The sequence below is a fragment of the Hemicordylus capensis genome, chromosome 2 (assembly GCF_027244095.1).
Source record: "Hemicordylus capensis ecotype Gifberg chromosome 2, rHemCap1.1.pri, whole genome shotgun sequence".
Classification (NCBI taxonomy): Eukaryota; Metazoa; Chordata; class Lepidosauria; order Squamata; family Cordylidae; genus Hemicordylus; species Hemicordylus capensis.
This window is the reverse complement of record NC_069658.1, coordinates 211,646,461-211,668,839: the sequence shown is the minus strand read 5'-3', so window position 1 is coordinate 211,668,839 and position 22,379 is coordinate 211,646,461. Positions and strand designations below refer to the sequence as shown.

General features: G+C 46.8%; 1 protein-coding gene across 1 annotated transcript in view; it reads left to right on the top strand.

Moving 5' to 3' along the window:
• LOC128348150 (nuclear receptor ROR-beta-like) overlaps positions 1-20,275 on the top strand; it is a 44,733-nt gene extending 24,458 nt beyond the window's left edge. Inside the window, exons 2-10 of the mRNA XM_053303805.1 lie at positions 5,490-5,575; positions 6,561-6,702; positions 7,271-7,684; positions 8,047-8,168; positions 9,052-9,184; positions 10,573-10,680; positions 13,771-13,881; positions 14,463-14,575; positions 16,353-20,275. Of these exons, the coding sequence (XP_053159780.1) occupies positions 5,490-5,575; positions 6,561-6,702; positions 7,271-7,684; positions 8,047-8,168; positions 9,052-9,184; positions 10,573-10,680; positions 13,771-13,881; positions 14,463-14,575; positions 16,353-16,514 (1,391 nt within the window). The 3' untranslated portion in view covers positions 16,515-20,275. The remainder of the gene's footprint in view (positions 1-5,489; positions 5,576-6,560; positions 6,703-7,270; positions 7,685-8,046; positions 8,169-9,051; positions 9,185-10,572; positions 10,681-13,770; positions 13,882-14,462; positions 14,576-16,352) is intronic.
• Positions 20,276-22,379: the final 2,104 nt, after the last annotated feature.

Genomic DNA, 22,379 nt, shown 5'->3' with positions numbered 1-22,379 from the left:
TCCCTGCCCCTAGGAGCTTACCTATGCTGTGCACATAGGGAGCTTTTTCTGACACCTCTCCTCCACTAATCTGTCTAATCCTTTTTTTAAAAAAATGCAATTTTCGTCCAAACTCGTGACCACCGCCACATATTTTTTTGGCAATCCAGAATCTTTGCAGAACGGTGCCATTTCCACTTGGCATGGAGGAGCAGAAACTTTGACGGGGTCAGCCCTACCTTTGGTCTCACGTTCCTCAAAGGCGGGGGGTGGGGGGAGGTTTGACCTAGCGTGCCTTTGGGATCCAAAGAGGAAGAAGGAACTTCAGACGGCAGTTCTGACAGGCCCCGGGCTGGAAGGCGTCCCAATCACAGGAGGATTTCGGCATTGCATAAACTCACAACCCCAACAGGGAAGGCCGGAACCTAAGCTGCCACTCGAACCCTCCCTCCTCCCTCCTCGGCTTCCAAGAAACCAGAACTGCAAGCTTTAATCCCAAGCCGGCTTCGGGAGATGGCCAAATCTCAGCCAGCCCTCCTCTCTAGGCACATAGGAACCCAGGAAGCTGCCTTCTACTGAGTCAGACTATTGGTCCATCTAGCCCAGAATTGTCTTACCCAGACTGGCAGCGGCTTCTCCAAGATTACAGGCAGGAGTTTCTCTCAGCCCTAGCTGAAGAAGCCAGGGAGGGAACCTGGATCTTTCTGCATGCAAGCAGGCAGGTGCTCTTCCCAAAGTGGCCGCATCCCCTAAGGGGAATATCTTACAGTGCTTGGCTCACATGTAGTCTCCCTTTCAAATGCAAGCCAGGGTGGACCCTGCTTAGCAAAGGGGACAATTCATGCTTGCTGCCACCAGACCAGCTCTGTTGATAGATGGCCATATTTCCAGGCCAGGCGTTGAAGAAATGATCGGAGGGGAGGGATTTCAACATATGTTTTGACCCTTTCCTCCTATGCTGCAGCCTCAGTTCCGGGGCGGCCCTTTCATGAGGCATAGTGATGCGGGCACTTGAGGCACCAGTTTTTTGAGGCAGCAAGATCCAACCCCCACTCTCTGCTTTTTTTTTTTTTAAGGGAAATGGGGGAGAAGGGTGCATGCAGAGGGGACAGCATTTGGCTCCCTGCCCCAGGCGCACAGTGGCCATGAACCTCCGGTCCAAATCTCCGCACCTCTCCCAAGCTGATCTTAGTTGCAAAAGGGGGAAATTACAGGCACAAACTTTGGTAGAGTCCCTGCTTGGCAGGCGGAAGTTCCCAGCCTCAGTCCCCGGCCGCATCTCCAGGTAGGGCTGGGAGACACTCCTGCCTGAAACTCTGGAGAGCCGTTGCCAGTCAGTGTAGACAAGACTGAGCTAAATGGACCGAGGGTCTGACTCAGTAGGCAGCATTTTCCTATGGACCTCGTTGGTCGGTCTCTGCGTCGGTTTCTTGCTCTGGAAAGGGCTTTTCTTTAAACTTGTTAATGGATGTGGTGCTTTGTAAGGAACAGGAGCCTTTTCTCAGTGTGAGGCTGTGTTTTGATACTTATTCTTTGACAAAGCAGCCCACGGAGAGAGACACTACACTGTGTATTTTTTAAAGCTGAAGTCTGGTGGTCATTTTTCTGTTTCTTGGAACAACAAAACAGGAAAGTGTCTGCTGCCGGTCAGAGCAGGCGATGCAAGGCTGCACGGACCCATGGCTGAACTCGGCATGTGGCTGCTCCTTATGCTCATCATAGGGATGTGGGATGAGCAACTTAGCTCTCCATCTCTCCCAGAGTATGGAGGTAAACAACACTTTTGACATGGTGCAAGGAGTTCTGTGTCACCCTGAAATTGTCCCCACCAGTCTTAGTCACCGGGTGAAACAGCCATGGGCCGTGGAATGGTGTCACCTCAGGGCTGTCCTGCCCTCTTACGCAGCACTCTAGGGCACAGTGTGTACCTCTGCCCTTTCGACAGGCAGAGGATGGATGCCGTGATCCTGAAACCAAGACAGCAAGGTGCTCAACACCCGAGAAACCCTTCAGGGGAAGGGGAGGCTTGTGGGGTGGGGTCCTCTCCCCAAAGCAAACATGCACCTGTCTTGCTTTAATTTATGGGGAGGCCTTGTGGCTGAGTGTACACTTTTCCTTTTCAAACAAAGCAAGCTGCTAGGCTTCATGGGTTGCAGGAGGTTCGTCTAGGCCAGGGCTGCAGCTTCGGCGCACCAACTGCTTTTGGACTACAACTCCCATCATCTCCGGCCACAGTGATGGGAGTTGTAGTCCAGCAACTGCAGGCGGGGGGGGGGGCATAGTTCCTGTTCTAGGCTAAGGCACTTTGTCTAACCTACAGGTTGTGACTCCGCCTCTGTGCAAATCTCTCTTAATTTTATTTGTTTTTAAAATATTTACCGACCGTCTTTCCAGGATAGTTCAAGGTGGCATACAGTAAATCAATCTTTTTTTTTTTTTTTTTTAAATCCCAATAGAACTCATGCTTCTGTCTGCATATGTAAAATATCATCATATGCTGATTTTGATTATTTTTTTAGTAATCTGCTGCACAGAGTACAGAAATGACCCCTAGTAGTGGTGGCACATAACAGTATCCTCCCCCCACCCGACCCCTGATTTTGGTTTTAACATTTTGTTTCTGCTCTTCATTCTCTTGGGGCTAGTAAACCGTTTACTCTTTTCTCAATTTGATTTAATAATTAATCCTTGCTAGTGTCTGCCTTGTTGAAGGGTATGAGGAGAAACATTAAATTCCTCACACTGCAGAGTATACTCTGGTGGTAAAGACGTTTAGCCCAAGAGTTTATCTGGATACAATAGGTTGAGTTCAAAAAACAAAGATTTATTAAGAAACTAGAACACCACATACTAAGAGAGAAACAGTGAACAGCATACCCAAATGGGAACTAGCCTTCAACAACAATTGGACAGTTCTGACTGTCTCTAACTGACTAAGAGAGACCTTGGTCAGTTAGAGGAGTTATTAACATAACTCCTCATGCCCCTTGTGGCCAGAAGTAGTTACTGCGTTGCTAAGAGCGGTGCTTCAGGATTCTCACTACTAACACGTCTGTCTCTTTTCTGGCAGGGCTTCTGTGCCATTCTGCAAGACAGGCAGAAATTCAGCTGGTATAGTTCTTCTCCAAGCATGAAAATGCCTAAATAGTGGAAAGTTGTGCCAGGTGGATTTCTGTCTGTTATGCAGCTGTCAAAAAAGGAGCACTTGCAAGGAAATTGTGGTAATTCTTTTAAAAAACAAACAAACCATAACCTGGCAATGGTCCTTCCATGTTGCTTGTCCCCAGCCCCTGGCAATCAAAGATTGACTTCTCTTGTGCATGGAAGTTCTGTTTAGCTATCAAGTTAATAGCTGGTGATAGTCCTCTTCTCCTTAAGAAAAACCTGCTAGTTCAGACTAAGGGTCCATCTAGCCCAGACCCTGCTTCCAACATTGGTAGGCATGAAGGCAACATCCCTCCCCTGTTTGTTCCCCAGCGAGGAGGATAGACTGCTTTGAGATAGACTGCTTCTAGTAACAGAGGCTCTCTAGCTATCATGCCTAACACCCATCAGTAGACCTCTTCTCCAGGAATTTGTCTCCTTCTGCACCCTTCTTCTTCTGTGTTGGCAGCTGGAATGGGGGAGACAGATGACAGCTTTTTTGGGGGGGACGGATTTGCCAGCCGTTGCTCCTTACCACCAAATTGTGGGGTGAACTCCTTTGTTGGTTAAACTGATGCACCATCATCTCTTTCAAGTGGTAGCAAGCATGACTTGTCCCCATAGATAAGTAGGGTCTGCCCTGGTTGCATATGAATGGGAGTCTTGATGTGTGAGCACTGCAAGATATTCCCCTCAGGGAATGGAGCCGCTCTGGGAAGAGCAGGTTTCCGGTTCCCGCTCTGGTGGCATCTGCAAGATAGGGCTGAGAGAAATTCCTGCCTCCAGCCTTGGAGAAGCCGCTGCCAGTCTGTGAAGACAATACTGAGCTAGATAGACCAAGGGTCTGACTCAGTATATGGCAGCTTCCTATTTTCCTATGTACTTGACTGCCACCTCCTGGAGGTCAGTGGAATTGCAGTCCTCTTCCCATTGGACTTTAATCTGCGTGATTTGGTTATTATTATCCTTAAAAACAGCGTGGAAAATTTGCACGTCTAGAACATTCCAGGCATTCTGTGCACTCATTTATTTGCATTTGTGTGCCCTCTTTTTTCCAAGGAGCTCTAGATGGCATATGTGGTTTTCTGCCTCCCCCCCTCCCATTTTATCCTCACAACCACCCTGCAAGGTAGGCTAGGCAGAGAAAGCATGACTGAGTCAAGGTCATCCAATGAGTTTTGTGGCTGGGGTGAGGAGAGGGGTGCCCAGCTCACACCTTGACCACCTTTGGCTTGTTTGTCAGTGGCTATTCCTTTTCCTTACCAGTCAACAACAATCTGTCAACAGTGTCGGGAGTGATAATTTAATCTCCTTTTCTAGACGTAAGAGATGGTAAGGAGAAATGGGTGAGGAAAGCGGGAGACCCTCCTCAGTCACCTACCAGTCTCTCTCTCTCTGCCCATATCCCCCTTGCTGCCCCTGTTGCCTAGAGCCCTCTCCTAGAGCACCATAAATATTTGGCCCCCTTGAATGACTCTTCCCTTTCTCTTTTGCTGCCCCTTATGCTCGGAACCAGTGGGGCTCTTTGGACCGGACTTCCGGTCCAAAGTCTGGTTCTTGCAGGCCTGTGGTGTGTGTGTCTCCAAATGGGGGGGTCCTGGGGGGGGGCCTCCTCCAGACAGGCAAGGGAGGAAGAGGGGAGAGTAGCAGGACTGTCCGTGTGAAGTATCTTTGTGCAGAATATACTCTAAAAATACCCCCCCAAAAAAGTTTCCAGCTTTCCCTGAGCATGTTCTGGTGTTTAAAAAAAAAGTGCATTCAGCTAATATAAGCAGCAGAGCTGTCCATGCAAAATGTGGTTTGTGCAGGTCAGTGGGAAGTATCTTATTCAGAATTTCTTCCAAAAATGTTTGCCTCTTATCTTGTGGTGGGGGGCAGGGAGGGCAAAAGGCCTTCAGGTCCAGGCTCCCAAATTCCCTAGGTGCGCCTCTGCTCGGAACTACCTCTGTGATGCCTCTTCTCTTATTTCCTCCAAATCCCTTTACCTTTTCTCTGACGCCTTTGGCTCAAATCCTTCCGAACTGAACTGAAGCCGAAGTGAGAGTAACTGCATTTGCTCTCATCTTCCCTTTGTCCCCACTGCCTCTCCCATCCCTCCCCGTTGTCTCCCCTTCCTGTCCAAAGAAAACTCAAGTCTGTAAACACCTTGGAGCAGAGTCCTACCTAATGTTGTTTGCCGATGGATTTCCGCCCAGCACTACAGACACTGGCCGCTGAGTACAGATGATAATTTGTGTTGGTCCCCTTTGCTGCAGACTTGAAAAGGGGCATTTCATTGTCAAGAAACAAACCTGGTCAATGTATGCAATTTAACTCTGTGGGTTTTTGTCCCCCTCTTCCTCCCTTCTCCCCCAATCCTTCTGCAGCGCAAATAGAAGTGATCCCCTGTAAGATCTGCGGGGACAAGTCTTCAGGAATACACTACGGTGTCATCACATGTGAAGGATGCAAAGTGAGTCCAGGAGAGAAGGCTTGATTAGGGGAGGGGGCGAAATGCTAATGGCTGGGCAGGTGGTCACCTCAGACCATAAGTACACAGACGGCAGACTATGGCGTCAATCTGTACTCCTGGAGAACTGCTACTAGATTTTTTTGAATTTTGCTTTCTGTGGCGTTCCTCTCCTCTTGAATTCTAAATTTCTAAATTTAATTCTGGAATTGCAGGAGGCATAGCTGGTCAGAGCTTCCAGCTCCTTCAGTTAGCTGGCACCTTCCTCCTTCCTGCATTCCTGATATGCGCATGTGCATTAATAAAAACACTGCAAAAAAGCAATCAATGCAATTGTATGCCTGACTGCATCAAGGTTGCTTTTCTGCAGTGTTATACTGAATCACTTGTGTGTTCCTGCACATCAGGAAAGCACACAAAAAGAGTATTGATACAACTGTGCGTATGATTACATCAAAATTCATTTTGTGCAGTGTTTGACTGATGCACTTGTGCGTTCCGCACATCAGGAAAACACACAGAAAGAATGTGGATGCAACTAAAATTCCTTCTGTGCTGTGTTTTACTAATGCACTCATGTGCTCTTACATATCAGGAAAGTGCACAACACAATGCATCCACACATAGGACTATATCTAGATTGCGTTTCTGTAGTGTGTTTTCTGGGTGTGTACCATGGAAGAGTCCTAGTGTGTCGGTTCCACCTTAGAAACCAGGTCATGTCATTGGGAACTTCCAAATCCTGGGAGAACCTACATGAGAAGAATGCAGAAGTTTTCCCCACAGAAACAGACGTACCATTCCTCTTAAAACTAGTTGTAGCAGGAAATAGCCGTGCAGTTCTAAGCAAGTTTACTCAGAAGGAAGTCCTACTGAGGTTGATGGGCCTTACTCCTCCCTTGTGAGTTTAAGGCTGCAACTAATTTCCCTCCTCACAACTTGACAGAAACCACCTCCGTTCTCATCCTCCGACTTGTCTTCCTTGCAGGGATTCTTCCGCAGAAGCCAACAAAACAACGCCACCTATTCTTGCTCGCGACAGAGGAACTGCCTCATTGACCGAACCAACCGGAACCGGTGTCAGCATTGCCGCTTGCAGAAATGCCTGGCCTTGGGCATGTCCCGTGACGGTGAGCCTAGCATAGGGGCTGGGCCCACAGTAGCTGGAGACTTGAGGCTCAGGACGGGCACGGCCCTGTGAAAGGAATTGAGAACGCAGGGCACGGGCTGTGTTGGTCCACCAAGACAGTCCAGAGGAATGTAGGGTCGGGTGGTGGTCTGGAGACGGCATGGGAGGGGCGGCCCTTTCATGAGGCAGGTTGAGGCAGTTACCTTGGGTGGCTGATTATTGGGATACAGATTTTTTTTTGAGCATACGGTTTTTAGTGCATTTTACACCGTGCTACAGCCTCTCCTCACGCTCCGTACAAAGCTTGCAAGAAGCACGAGGAGAGAAGAGGAGGTTGCTGCAACCTTCCCCCCTCCCTGGTTGGGCCCAGGTGCTGGCTCCTACCTGGGGCGTGGGGCAAGGCAGAGCTTTGCACCTTGTCTCAGACGTCGCAATGCCTTGAGAGGCCGGGAGAGAGCTGTGCTGGGAAGGAGGTGGGCCGTCAGGGGCCGTCCAAAGAGTACACCCGTTTGGCTCCACCTCCATGTTCTAATGCCCTGCCCCTCTCTGCTTTTTTACCCTTCCTGCAGCGGTGAAGTTCGGACGTATGTCTAAGAAGCAGCGGGACAGCCTATACGCTGAGGTCCAAAAACACCAACAGAGCCAGGAGCAGGGCGGCGGGACGAAGGACGACCCGGAGACTTTGTCACGGGTGTACACCACCAGCATGAGCAGCGGACTCTCCGACCTCGACGACATCTCCATGTTGTCGGACGGCTTCCTCTTCGACTTCCCCTTGACCCCCGACGGGAACAGCACCTACTACAACCTTGACCTCTTGACCTCGGCCCAGCCGTCACCCGACCAGTCCAGCATTGACGTCAGTGACGCCAAGTTCATTAAACAAGAATCCATCTATGACCTCATGCTGGAACCCGGGCTCTTTCCTCATGGCCCACTGGAGAGCAGCCCCTTGGCCTCGGACATTTCAATGATGGAGATTGGTTAGTATACGGGTTGCTCACGGGGACCGGGTCCTTTTCAGCCTCCTGCGGTGGTTGTTAGTCCTTAGGAAGGCTGCTAGCTTTTCTCCCTGCCTAGCAGATTGTGACTCACGCTCTTGCTGGCTTCGAGTCCCTGTTGCTGGGAAATCTCCTGTTCTCGTCACCTGCCTTTTTGACCACTCCCCTGGCCTTTGAATTCCAATGCCCCCAGAATCCTGCTTCTGCATCTCTTCTGCATCTCTTTGAGACCTTGACTGTCCAAGGACTGGCTCTTAAGAGAACTAAAACAAATAGGGGGGTGGTGGGAGGAGTGCTTCTGCAAGGCCGTTTGTGTGACCTGAATGTTCTCTTTGCATTGCCAGAACACCTTGCACAGAATGTGGTCAAATCGCACCTGGAGACCTCACAATACACTAGCGAGGAGCTGAAGAGGCTAGCCTGGACACTTTACTCGCAGGACGAGATCAGGAGTATGCAGGGCAAGGTAATCGTTCCCCTCCCAATCATTTCTCTATGTTTGGGGATATAACCCCCCCTTTTAGCCTACTTTCCTTAAGGAAAAAAAGCTTATGAGATCATCCAGCTATGTGTGTCTGTGTCTGTGTCCCTGCCCCCAATCAACTTCACTAAGCTTGGACCTATTTGAACCAAATTTGGTACAGTTGTAGGGACACCTCAGTGGCATAGTTTGTGATGATGTCATCTACCCCAATTCAAGACAGTGGATGCATGAATGTTTGAGGCAGAAGTGAGAACCATTTTGAACCAAATCCAGTACAGCTGTAGGAACATGTCAACAGTGTGGTTTGTGATGATATCATCCACCCCAATTCAAGATGGTGGATGCGTGAATGTTTGAGGCGGAAGTAGGAGCCATTTTGAACCAAATCCAGTACAGCTGTAGGGACACATAGGGATACCTCAATGGCGTGGTTTCTGATGATGTCATCCACCCCCATTCAAAATGGCGTACATGTGAACATTTGAGGCTGAAGTGGGGCAACTTGTGAAGATGGTCATTATCAATTAAGATTACAGTGGTCCTTCGACTTACGAAGCACTCGACATCCGAAGATTTCGACATACGAACGACAAAAAATACCGGAAGTCGTTGCCGGTTTAGATGAGGCTTCCTCGACCTACGAATTTTTAGACGCGGTTTCCTCGACTTACAAAGTGTTCCGGACCTCCGTGGATGTGCTTTTCGACTTACGAAAATTCCGACCTACGAACGTGCGTTCGGATCGGATTATCTTCGTAAGTCGAGGGACCACTGTATAGTGAAAGGAAAGTAGGCAGATTTGTTCTTACCATTTGTTATGGGTTTGCTGGGGCACAGTGGACTTACTTCCCTGCTCTGTTCACAGAGTTGTGAGGCCATGTGGCAGCTTTGCGCCCTGCAGATCTCCAACGCCATCCAGTACGTCGTCGAATTCGCCAAACGCATCGATGGCTTCATGGAGCTGTGTCAGAATGACCAAATCATTCTCCTCAAAGCAGGTGAGCTCGGGGGCTCCTTTCATAAGGTGAGGCAGTCACCTTAGACAACAGATTCTTGGGGGACCAGCAAGGTAGCAAGATGCACTCCTGTGCCCTGCTTTTAAAAGGGCAGGGATGAGGGTGTGTGTGCGTGGGGGGGAGAGCAAAATGTGGCACCCTGCCTCAGGCGCACAGAAGTCTTGAGCCGTCACTGGGTGAGCGGAGAGAAAATGGTAATTCTCCGGGGCAGATTCTTCTAGCTCAAATACGAACTAATATATTCCCGGTTGAATTTTCAAGCCAAATATTCCAGTCAAATTTTTGATCGAATATATTCCGGCCACTGAATTAAACGTGGCTCACTCCCAAGTTGATCTGCACAGGAGTAAGTCCCTTGAGCACAACGGGGCTTACTTCTGAGTAACCATACATGGGATTGTTCTGTTAGCCACACAACTGATTTGTCCTATAGATTTCAGTGGGATTTAAGCACTTAAGTGGCACAGCGGGGAAATGCTTGACTAACAAGCAGAAGGTTGCTGGTTCGAATCCCCGCTGGTACTATATCGGGCAGCAGAGATACAGGAAGATGCTGAAAGGCATCATCTCATACTCGGTGGGAGGAGGCCATGGTAAACCCCTCCTGTATTCTACCAAAGAAAACCACAGGGCTCTGTGGGCACCAGGAGTCGAAATCGACTTGACGGCACACTTTACCTTGACCTTACCTTGGGTAAGGTAAGGGTGTGAGTTGCACTCGTCACCTGTAAAATAAATTGATCCATGTTTGTTTGTATAGTGGATTTGTATCCCGGGGGGCTCAAAGAGGCTTGCAGCAATTTTATCCCCCAAATGCAAACATTTCTGTGCCCAAAGGGCTCACAGTCAGTTTTTCGTGTGACTGGGGCACATACTGGCTTTTAAAAATGCAATTTTGCCTCTATCCTGTCTTCTTAGTTTAGCATAATGATTAGGATTATTAGACCCTGCAAAGTTGAATGAAAATCCAGAGCTTTAAAGAGACCCACTGGTACAAAATTACCTGCCTCTCAGTGTCTCTGTAGTAGGATACATCTGAAAGTCCAAACTGCCTCTCTAACCTTCTCCTTGTCTTCTTCCTTCCATTTTTTTATTTTATTCCATTCCACCTCCTCCTGTCTTTTGTGGTCAATTGTTTCCACGTGTGGACTCTTTGGTGTGATTACCTGTTTGCCAAATGGTCTGATTTCTATTTTACATATACACGAATGTAAAAACTTTAAAATAATCATAACAATTTGGTATTTAAAATGTGGATTTCTGTGGGCCTTTGCTTTCTCTCTTTTTAAATTTGGCTTGGGACAATGGAAACCTCCCCTCCTCTCCTCTTGTGTTCCCTCTTCCTCCTCCGGTGGCTTTGTCTGCTTCAGGTTGTCTGGAGGTGCTCCTTATCCGGATGATTCGAGCCTTCAACCCGTCAAACAACACTGTGCTCTTTGAGGGGAAATACGGCGGAATGCAGATGTTCAAGTCTCTCGGTAAGGAAGCAGAAAGTTGGCATTTTTCTGAAGGACTACCTAGACTGGACATTTGTTTATTTGTTTATTTGTTTGTTTGTTTGTTTGTTTGTTTGACATATTTTTATACCGCCCAAACTTACGTCTCTCGGCGGTTTACAACAAAAACAGAAAATTTAAAACATCAGTTAAAACAGATAAATGACAGCAAAGCAATTAAAACATTGGTTGAAATAAATGACAGCAAAAAGTTAAAACATAACAACAATTTAAAACCTTAAAACAATATTTTAAAACGATGTTAAAACTATTAAAACAGTATTTAATTAAAAGCCTAGGTGAACAAATGTGTCTTTAAAGATTTTTTAAAAATTGTCAGAGATGGGGAAGCTCTTATTTCAGCAGGGAGCGCATTCCAAAGTATCGGGGCAGCGATGGAAAAGGCCCATCCCTGAGTGGCCACCAGACGGGCCGGTGGCAACTGCAGACGGACCTCTCCTGATGATCTCAATGGGCAGTGGGGTTCATAATGAAGAAGACATTCTCTTAAATACCCAGGGCCCAAGCTGTTTAGGGCTTTATGGGTTATAACCAGCACCTTGTATTTTCCCCGGAAACTTATTGGCAGCCAGTGTAGCTCTTTCAATACAGGAGTAATATGGTCTCTCCGAGATGACCCAGAGACCAACCTGGCTGCTGCATTCTGGACCAGCTGTAGTTTCCGGACTATGTACAAGGGCAGTCCCACATTGCAGTAATCCAGTCTAGAGGTTACCAGCAGATGTACCACTGTCCTGAGGTCATTTATAGGTCCTGTCCTGAGGTCATTTATAACTATGCTAGTTATAACTTATAAAGCCCTAAACGGCTTAGGTCCTGGGTATCTAAGAGAACGTCTTCTTCGCTACCAACTCCACTGCTCATGGAGGTCATCTGAGGAGGTCCATCTCCAGTTACCGCCAACTCATTTGGTGGCGACACAGAGACGGGCCTTCTCGGTTGCTGCCCCGAGATTGCGGAATGCGCTCCCTGCTGAGATACAATCCTCCCCATCTCTGGCTATTTTCAAAAAACATTTGAAAACCCATTTTTTTACCCAAGCCTTCTCAGGTTTTTAATTTAAAAGTACTGTTAATTTTATGGTTTTTAAATTACTGTATTGTTTTAACTTTTATATGTGTTATATGTTTAACTGTTTTAACTTTTAGATGTGTTTTAATTGTTGTTAGCCACCCAGAGACATAAGTTTGGGCGGGTTATAAAGTTAATAAATAAATAAATAAATAAATAAAAATATCTCAAGAAATAGAAGAAATAATAATAATCTCAAGAACTAGACATAGCTGGCATATCAGCCAAAGCTGATAAAAGGCATCTCTGGCCACCGCCTCAACCTGGGACACCAGGGAGAGGCTCAGATCCAGAAGCACCCCCAGACTGCGTACCTGCTCCTTATGGTGTGTTTTTAGTTATTTATTTCATGTTAATGTTTTTTTACTCCGCCTTTCCCTAGTCACATAAGCCAGCGGTTCCCAACCAGGGTTCCTCCAGACATTGCTGAACTACAACTCCCATCATCCGCAGCTACAATTTATGGTGGCTGGGGATCCTGGGAGTTGTAGTTCAGTAACATCTGGAGGCACCCAGGCTGGGAACCCCTAACAGAAGCACAAGCTTACAATAAAACCATCCCATAAACTTGCAAGGAAGACAAAAAAAACCAATGTCACAGCCGCAGCTGAAAAGCGTATGTTCCGTGGATGTTTGTGCGATTTATTTTATTTAATGTTTTTATACCCCGCCCCTCCAGGGCAATAGTGTTCACAGCAGCACACAAAATTAGTCAACAGATAAAACAATATGAGACTAATAAAAGTAATACAAATGAATGAAAAACAGAACCCAGTTAACACCAAATTTAAAAGCTGAGAGTAAAAAACCTACCAGATGTACAGTGCACCGCAAAAAAATACATTTAAAAGCCTCTCTCAAAGGAAGGGTCTTAAGATGTTTTTTTTAAGAAGGAGCAGGGTGAAGTTCTTCCGGGAGGGTGTTCCAAAGCCGAGGGGCCACCACCGAAAAGGCTCTGTCTCTAGTCCCGACCATCCGCATCTCGGTCAGTGACGGGGCCATGAGCACGCCAGAGCCTGAGATGCTGAAAGTAGAGCAAATAATCGTATAGTGGTCCTATTCACATGTGAACAAGGTGTGGGTGGGGGAGATCTAGTTTGAACCTCCAGTGGGGGTCCCAAGCCCACTTTGCCTCTCCATGGTACATCCCATTGGGGGCAGGCAGTCAACTGTTGTGCAGAAATGAGTGGTTCGTTCTCCCTGCTACACACACATCTTGACCTAGAAAGGAATGAGTAAGAACATAAGAACAGCCCTGCTGGATCAGGCCCAAGGCCTATCTAGTCTAGCATCCTATTTCACACAGTGGCCCACCAGATGCTGCCCGCCGATTGTATTACTTATTTAAGAACGTATCTCCCACCCTTCTTCAAAGTGAACACAGCTAACTGTTTCATACCATAAAACCCAGTCAAAACATGATTCAGAAAAAGCAAAACACTTTTAAGGATACTCGGGGGAAAGCTAAAGAGACTAAAAACTATGGCCTTATTAAAAATAAGAGCAAGATTAAAAAGGCCTTGGTGTCATGTGCATCTTCTCCTCCGTTACACTTGCTGGTAAACTGGTTGCTGTCCCACTGAATTTTGGGAACTGTCGTCTGGCTGAAAGAACATTGGAACTACAACTCCCAGGGGGGCTTTCCTACGGGCTTTCTCCAAAGATTCTTTAAGGCAGACTACAGTTCCCAAGGTTCTGTGCCCAAAACTTAATTTTCTGGCTGCCCCATCACAACTTGTTCTCTGGGTGGCTCACAAAGCAACATTAAAAAGCATCCAATAAAAACACAGAGTATGACAAACCAATTACAACACTAAACAAACAAATAAACAAACAAACAATCCAAAACTGTTTTAAAACTAACAAAAATAAATCAATTTTTAAAATGTTGTTTTTTTTAAACTGTGTTTAAAAACAACACACCTTAGCGGGAGCCCGATGGGGTGTCTGTGGTGCTAAGGTCAGGTCCTTTCTCTGTAGGTTGTGACGACCTCGTCAACTCCGTCTTCGAGCTAGGAAGGAACCTTTGCCGGCTGCAGCTCTCGGACGAGGAGGTGGCGCTCTTCACCGCGGCTGTCTTACTCTCGCCAGGTGAGTGGCTCGGCTGTGATAAGGAGGAGGAGCAGCCATCAGCTCTCAGCATCCAACAGAGCTGTTGGCAAGATGCTAACACTGATGCTGCTGAAACTGTGACACATGGAGCTGCCACTTACAGAGTCAGGCCCTTGGTCCATCTAGCCCAGTACTGGGAATTGAACCTGAGACCTTTTGCATGCATAGCAGGTGCTCCTCTGTTGAGCCACTCCACTGAGGGGTCGTACCCTCTGCCCCACCATAGCACACAGACAGGAGAGAGCTGCTGAGCTGACCTCGGTTGTGCTTCATGGCAAGAGGCTGTATTGCACCTACCATCTTTGCAGGGATCAGGTGGCACAAGGGAGCCCATGGGATTGTTGCTGGGCCTGCAGAGGTGCTGGCTTGGCTCTTCAGCACCAGCAGCTTGCTACTTCAGCAGAGCTGGAAGTCCTCCTGGAGTGCCCATCCTTACACCCGGACTACTTGCCCTGACATATTCACATTTCCCTTGGGAGTGCCAGGAAATGAAAGAGCTTGTTGATTGCGCTGGTTTGCGATTCTGGCGACGTTGACGAAGGGCAACTGTTCTTCCTCAGATCGCCCCTGGCTGTCGGAGTCCAAGAAGGTCCAGAACCTCCAGGATAAGGTCTACTTGGCTCTGCAGCATGAGATCCAGAAGAAAAACTCCAGCGAAGACAGACTCTCAAAGGTAAAAAGAAAGAAAGAAAGAAATTGGACCTATTCCAATGGACGCACGGTTCCACAAACTCTTCCACCTGCTCTCCTGTCCACATTCAGACATTGGGGAGAGGGGCTTCTCTGCAGTCAGTGAGACTGCAGAAATCCAGGTGCTGGCTGTGCGGTCTTCCCTTTTTCCTGGAGGACAGCCCGCACAGCCAATAGCAGCTGGAGTGAGGGAGGATCTTCCTCCCTTAACTCCGGCTTGGGAGAAGGCGAACAGCAGTACCACATTCCAACGTACCACTGCCCACAGGCAAACTTACAGTTGGGATAACGAAACCTAAAGATAACTGAAGGTGACAAATGGAATTTGGGGAGGGAAATTGCCGGTCCATTTTTTCCTTCAACTGTAGTTCCCCGAGTTCAGGTGTTCGGTTAGCGAAACCAGAGGTGAAGGGACCTCCTGTATCGTATTTCATCCGAACCCGGCCCGTGTGTGTGCAGAAACACATGAATGTCAAAGCTCTGCGGGGCAGGGGGTGGGCCTTAAAAGCAGAATGCAGGTCTTAACTGCAACAGAACAGAAATGTATTATCCAAGCGGAATTAATTAGCCAAGCATTTGAGGGGTGGGGCGGGGGGAGGGACCAATACTTGAACATCTCCAAAACTCTTGATAACTAGGTGATAACTAACTCTTGATAACTAGGTTTCCGGGCAAAATACAAGGTGTTAGTTATAACCTACTAGTTTTTTAAAGCCCGTTAAAATAACGGGCGGACCCACCGCCGCCACCTCTCCCTTCCCTGCGGCCAGGCCGGACCCGCCGCTGCCGCAGTTCCCCTCCCTGCGGCTGGTCTGATCCCGCCGCCGCCGCCTTTCCCTTTCCTGCGGTCGGGCCGGACCCGCCGCCGCCGCTTCTCCCCTCCCTGCGGCCAGGCCGGACTCGCCGCCGCCGCCTCGGCTTTCCCCGCGGCTGAGTCGGTCCCGCCGCCGCCGCATCTGCCCTCCCCGTATTCCGTCCGGTCCCGCCGCCGCCGCCTCCGGCCTTCCCGCAGCCGGGCCAGCCATCCGGCCAACATGGCCGCCTGGTGCCTGCGGCCGTTTCTCCCTCGGCCATTCTGGGCATGCGCAGAGCGCATGCCCAGAACGGCCGAGGGAGACACGGGCGCAGACACCGGAGGACACGGGTGCACACCCAGGCACTTTATTATAGAGGATAAAGCCCTAACCAGCTTGGGCCCTGGGTATCTAAGAGAACATCTTCTTCGTTATGAACCCCACCACCCATTGAGATCATCGGGAGAGGTCCGTCTGCATTTGCCACTGGCTCGTCTGGTGGCTACTCAGGGACGGGCCTTCTCCACTGCTGCCTCAAGGCTTTGGAATGCGCTCCCTGCTGAAATAAGAGCCTCCCCATCTCTGGCAACTTTTTAAAAGTCTTTAAAGATGCACCTGTTCACCCAGATTTTTAACTGATACTGTTTTGATTGTTTCTAAAGTTATTTTAGAATACTGTTTTAAAAAATTTAAATTGTCATATTTTAAATTTCTTGTTTTTGTTTTTAACTAATGTTTTAATGTTTTGTTGTAAACTGCCCAGAGACGTCAGTTTGGGGTGGTATAAAAATATGTTAAACAAACAAACAAACAAATTATCGGAAAAGCACTCTTATAGGAGAACGACAGGGGAAAATGTCTTTAATTCTTGTCACCTGATGTGATTATAGAAACTCAACTTCTTCCTGACTTCTCCGGTGTTGGGAGTGACAAGCCCTCTCAGCTGATCCTTCTCTTTCCCTACAGATGGTCTCCAAACTGCCCCTGATGAAGACAATCTGCAACCTGCACCTGGATAAGTTGGAGTTTTTCCGCCTGGTCCACCCCGAGACTGCCACGAACTTCCCTCCCCTTTACAAGGAGGTCTTCAACTCAGAGCTGCACTACAGCGAACCCCGGGAAAGTTAAGTGGCTTGCAGGAGGAGCGTTGGTTACCTGTGGCACAGTTCTGGAGACAGGCCGAAACTTTAGAGTCTGGTGGAAGGGAGGAAAAGCAAAGACCCCGAGAGGTTTTCTGTAGACCAACTGACTAAACGGAAGACCTTTGGGGCTGGGTTCGATTTCCCTCCTCATCTCACTGTGGTCTGCTATCACTATTGAATGTAGTTGCACCTTGAAGGACCCACAGTACTGACTTGTTTGCCATTCTGGCAAAATGAATGTGAAATGCCGTTCAGTTGAGACGTGACTCCGGCAGTCACCTGGTCGCATCTCCTGCCCTGTGTCGTGCACCCAGTCCGCTGACGCACGCACCTTCCTGCCACCCCCTAGAGCACACCCTCCAACGCCCACGGAGACGACGGCTGGCCGGCGCCCACCCACAGTCAACTGTTTATGTCCACCTTGTTTGATGTGATTTGTATCGTTGCGTTGCTGTTACGGTTGGCTTCCACGGTGCAGCAGACATATGGGATGGGGAATGGATTCTCAAATGGCGGAATGGAAATGGAGCAATACGGACTTATTTGTTTTGTGCAAATAGATAGGGCGGCTGAGAATCCAAGCCAGAAGGGCCAGGCCCTCCAGTATCAATAGGGGAGGAGATGCTGGACAGGGTCTCCAATACATTCCTTTATTCAGACCAACACTCCCCACGGGAGTCTATGTGCAGATGCTGCTGCTGCTGCACTGAGTCAGACCCTTGGTCCATTCAGCCCAGTATTGTCTACTCTGACTGGTAGTGGCTCTCTAAGGTTTTTGGGCAGAGGCTTTTCTCAGCCCTGCGACCTGAAATCCTTTAGTTAGAGATGCCACGGATTCTGCCTGAGACTTTTAGCTTGCAAAGCAAATGGTCTACCACTTAACTATACCCCCCTCTCTAAGTTGAGCAAAGCATCTCCGTACAGGCAGTGGAACAGGGGAGTGGATTCAGGTGATAACATCCATCAGTTCCAGCAGGGGTCAGTTGCAATCCCACAGATGTAGATTTCTCTGCAGGGTTTCACGGAACCTGGATTCCCAAGACTCTCTTCATTTTAACGAGACTGAACGGCCCTGCAGCTGGCAAAAGGCTGTCGAGTTCAGGCCACGGATGGGTGGGGGCTGAGTCTTAGCTTCCTGGTTCTTAAAAAAACAAAAAGGTGGTCACTGTCTCGGGTGCTTTTTCTCAAAGACAAAATGGCCCGCCTTTGCAAATTCAGCGGCAATTGAAAGGCAGCGGCAGAGTGAAATTGACACACCCCGTGGGGGAAATCAGCTAAGCCGTGGTGCTCTTGTAACAACTAAAGGTGTCAGAAAGCTGCGGGTTCTAAATGGCACGTCTGGTCCTTAAAAACAAGCACATCACCAGCAAGCTCTTGCTCCTTAGGCAAGTTACTTCCCCACTGCGCCACAAAGTAGCCCCTCTTAAATTAATCAAGACAACTTGGGCAGGGGGGCGGGCCATATCTGCTTAATATAGTGAATTATGGGGTTGTGGAGCTTCCTGCAAAATGTGGCAGAAGATTTCAGAGGGGTTTGCTGATCTTTGCTTCCAGAAAAGACAGCTACGCCGGAAGCACTGCTGTGGTTGCTTTAGACAGGACCTAATTTTCCTGCTCTGTAACACCAGTCTGGGAATTCACGATATCCATGTGGAGTACCACGGGGGTGAGGAGGTGGGCTGAACATCGGGCGTTTATGCCAGAAAATGGCTTGTTTCCTGGCATTTATCAGTGACCTTGGCCCTTTGACTTCCCCAGTCACAAAGTGGCATGGCACAGAAAGGCAGTATTGCCATTTTTCATTGACGCCCAGCTGTGCCTTTCAAATTAAAAAAAGCCAATAATATTTTCAAGGTGTACCAAACTGGGTGTCTTATTCCCGGTAAGCCTGGGAGGCAGAGGAAAGGAGTCATTGTCTGCATCTGTGGAGATTTAGATCCTGAACACTCTAGAGGTGGATGCAACTGAACTTTTTATGGGGGGGAGGAAAATACCACTGTGACCCACCCCCACCCCCAATAAAGATGACTACTGATGTCGTCAGGATGAGAATGCAGATGGAGGGGTGAGCATTGCTGGTGGTCTCATTTGAAGGAAAGGAAGCACTTTACATCAAGAAAGACTGCTTGTCTGCTGCATTAGGACCTGTTATCACTACAGACTTAACACTCCTATGCTTTGTTTGTTTGTTTGTTTGTTTGTTTAAAAGCACTTTACTGATCTGGTATTTGGGGTCCAATAGACCCCGGGTTATTCATCGCTTAAAAACACACCGGTGAGATGCATTTGACAATCCCCAGTTACGTGTGTGTATATACTGGATTTATATTAAGGATTATTGTTTATGGTACAAGGGATATAACAACTATATAGGGACGTTATCTGGGGTCTTTAATGACCCCGGTGTTAATCCCTGTGGGGGTCACAGATCCTTGAAACGTTGTTCATGCACTTTTCCCCTTCAGCTTCAAACCTCCTGGAAGGATGGGTAAAGTCAACAATGATTGCCACCCGTTGATCTTAACTGCTGTATCAGAATAAGCTAGCTATTAGCCACATTCAGGTGTGATGCAAAACCCTGGTTTGCGTGGACTGTACTTAAGAACCCAACCATGGTTTGAGCTCCCAGATGTACAACAGGCAAACCAGGGTTTAGAACTGCTTGCCTGCTTTTGTTTCCCATTTGCTCAGGCACCTCCTGGTGCAATGCCATGGCTTTCTGGAGGTGGAGCCCTAAATGTGGGTTAAGAGATCCTTACAGCCAACCCCACCTAGCACAAATTGTGGTTTGCAAGCCAGCTTCAAACTGGTTTCAGATCCAAACCAGGTAATGGTTTGTGGGTAGGTTTCATTTCAAACATTAAAACAAACCATGGTTTTGCTTTATGTCTGACATCATGGTGTTAAATGAGGGATTTTATTTTGTCTGTGGCCATTTAGAACCCCAAACCATTTCCACCAGTTCACTCCCATGACAATGTAACTGACCATAGTGCCCTTTTAATTTGATTCTCATTTTTTAAAAAAAGGATTCTAAAGCATTAGGGCATTGGTGCTGAAAAACACCACTAAACCATACAACTCTTTCTTGTAAGGGAATACAAGCAGCACAAAGTTGCAGAAGTTAAATAAAAATATTTTACCCCAGATGTGTAGAATGGTTAAATTGGTTTAACAGTCCATTTACTGACTTTCACTCCAAGGAACCCTGGTAACTGTAATTTGGGGAAGGAAATTCAGGGATCTAACAGAGAACAGTCAATTTACCTCACTGGACAAGAGTTCCCAGGGTTTTTCTGGGGGAGGCCAGGACAGTTTAAACCAGTATTAAATTGACATGAGTTTGTTGCAGTAGAGAGATTCCCTTAGAGTTTCAAGAATCTGGAAACTGAATACAGCAGTCTGATTTTGAGCAATAAGGCGATGAAAAAGAAAGGGAAGGATGAAGCCTATTGGGTACTCTGGACTCCCATCCTTGAGCCTAGTACCCACGGAGTTCAGCATTCCAAAGTTCAATCTGTAGAAAACAAAACAAATCCAAGCTTCTAGTCCTCATGACTCAAAGGATACACTTTAAAATGTGCTGCCAAGATTAGAAGAAACAAGGCACTGTGAGGAATGAATACAATCTCCAGTGGTCGGGCCATGAGATTTCAGGAGTCCACAGGGAGAAAGGAAGCAATGAAACCAAACAGTACGAGACCATTCTTTCCTGAGTGAGGACCTAATATATAGCTCTATATAAATACATGCATATATATATATATATATATATATATATATATATATATATATATATATATATAATTTTAAAAATGAAGCTTAGATGTATATTTATCACCTCTAGAATCCTCGCACTGTGTATGAAAAGGAAAAAAAAGTTGGTTAATATATTTATTCTTGTGAATGTTGGTGCGGAAGAGAGAACTATAAAATTGCAGTCTGTTTTATGTTTTTAATGTCTGGGATGAAAGGTGAAAGAAATCCAGAACGTGTCATGTTTAAAACATTACACACACACACACACACACACACGGGTACAAACAGGTTTTCTGGGAGGAAAAACTTTTTTAGAATTAGGATCATGAAACTGCTTCTGTTCGCATTGAATGTCTTGTTGTGTAAGATTGTAATTTCTATTTTTTTAAAGAAAAACAACAACAACCCCTACCTTCCTATTAGGGACCAGGTCAGCTTAAAGATGTGGGAGAGGTGAATGGGCAAATGTTTATTTAAATGGGTGGGGGGGAGGGGAGGACTTTTTCATCAAATTTTAAAAAGTAATATAATGTATTAAACAAAACCCTTTCGATAAGATGTATTCTATAGATAGATGTATATTGCACAAGATCGTACGGGACAAGCAAAATAAAGTGTTTTACAGGATGGAAAAGTCTTTGGTGTCTTTTTCCCCTCTCTTTCTTAGTAACTGCTTCTTGTTGTTGTTGTTGCTATTTATTAATAAACTTGTTAACTGCCCCATAACAAATTGTTCTCCGCGCAACAGCATTAAAAAGTATCCAAGAAAACAACAACACACAAAACAAAAACACAATATGAAACTTTAAAAAACTTTTTAAAATCAGTTTTAAAAATCAGTTTTTAAAAGTCTGAGCGAACAGAAAGGTCTTCACCTGGCATCTAAAAGGACCAAGTAAGCCTCACTGGGAAAGCTATTCCATAAACACGGTGCCACCACCGAAAAGGCCCTCTCCCTAGTAGCCACCCAACTCACCTCATTTGACAGGAGGGTCTGAAGGAGATCTCAAGGTTCTAGTTGGGACCTATGGGGCAAGGCACTCTCTCAGGTAATCTGGTCCCAAGCCGTTTATTATTATCTTTACTATTAGTAGTAGTAATTCGTAGGTAGTAGTATTCTACTAAACAAAATCAGACAAATTATTAATATTAAATACAATTTCATTGCACAATTGACCCAATACGTTTAATCAAAGTCATCGACATTATTAATGTGGATGACCTTTAATTAAATAACTCACTTGGTGGAAACTGCGTGGGCTGGCCTGATGGATGATCTCCAACCGGGAATTGACAGAGGGAGTGTGACTCTGTTGGTCCTTTTGGATCTCTTGGCAGCCTTCGATACTATCAACGATAGTATCCTTCTGGAGCGTCTGAGGGGGTTGGGAGTTGGAGGCACTGCTTTGCAGTGGTTCTGCTCCTACCTCTCGGGCAGATTCCAGATTATGTCCCTTGGAGACTGTTGTTCTTCAAAATCTGAACTTTTGTATGGTGTGTCTCAGGGTTCCATATACTGTCTCTGGTGTTTTTTATCATCTATATGAAGCTGCTTGGAGGGATCATCAGGAGATTGGGAGTGGGGTGTTATCAATTTGCTGATGACACCCAATCTATTTCTCCATGTCGACCTCATTGGGAGAAGGCATAACCTCCCTAAATGCCTGTCTAGAGGTGGTGATGGGCTGGATGAGGGATAACAAACTGAGGCCGAATCCAGATAAGTCTTCTCCTATAATGCAATAAAGCTTTCTCTCAGAAACCTTTGAAGAGAATTATCGCATCAAAGGAGAAGACCTGTGGTCTCCCACAAAAAAGTTTATTCCACAATACTGAAGTTCTGAAGAAGATCTTACTGATATTTTGGGAAGAATATATGAACTTGTATGTATACTTGAAAAAGATATTTGAAACAGTGTTATTACTGGTGTAATAGCTGCTGTTTGCACATTTAGTTCGTTCATTTGATGGGCTATACTGTTCTCTTGTTCAGTTCTTTGTTGTTGGATGTATTTTGTGTTTTGCCAGCTAATTTGCCTTACATGATTTGCAGTATTTATATCACCATGTTTAGATGATTACTCTACTTTCA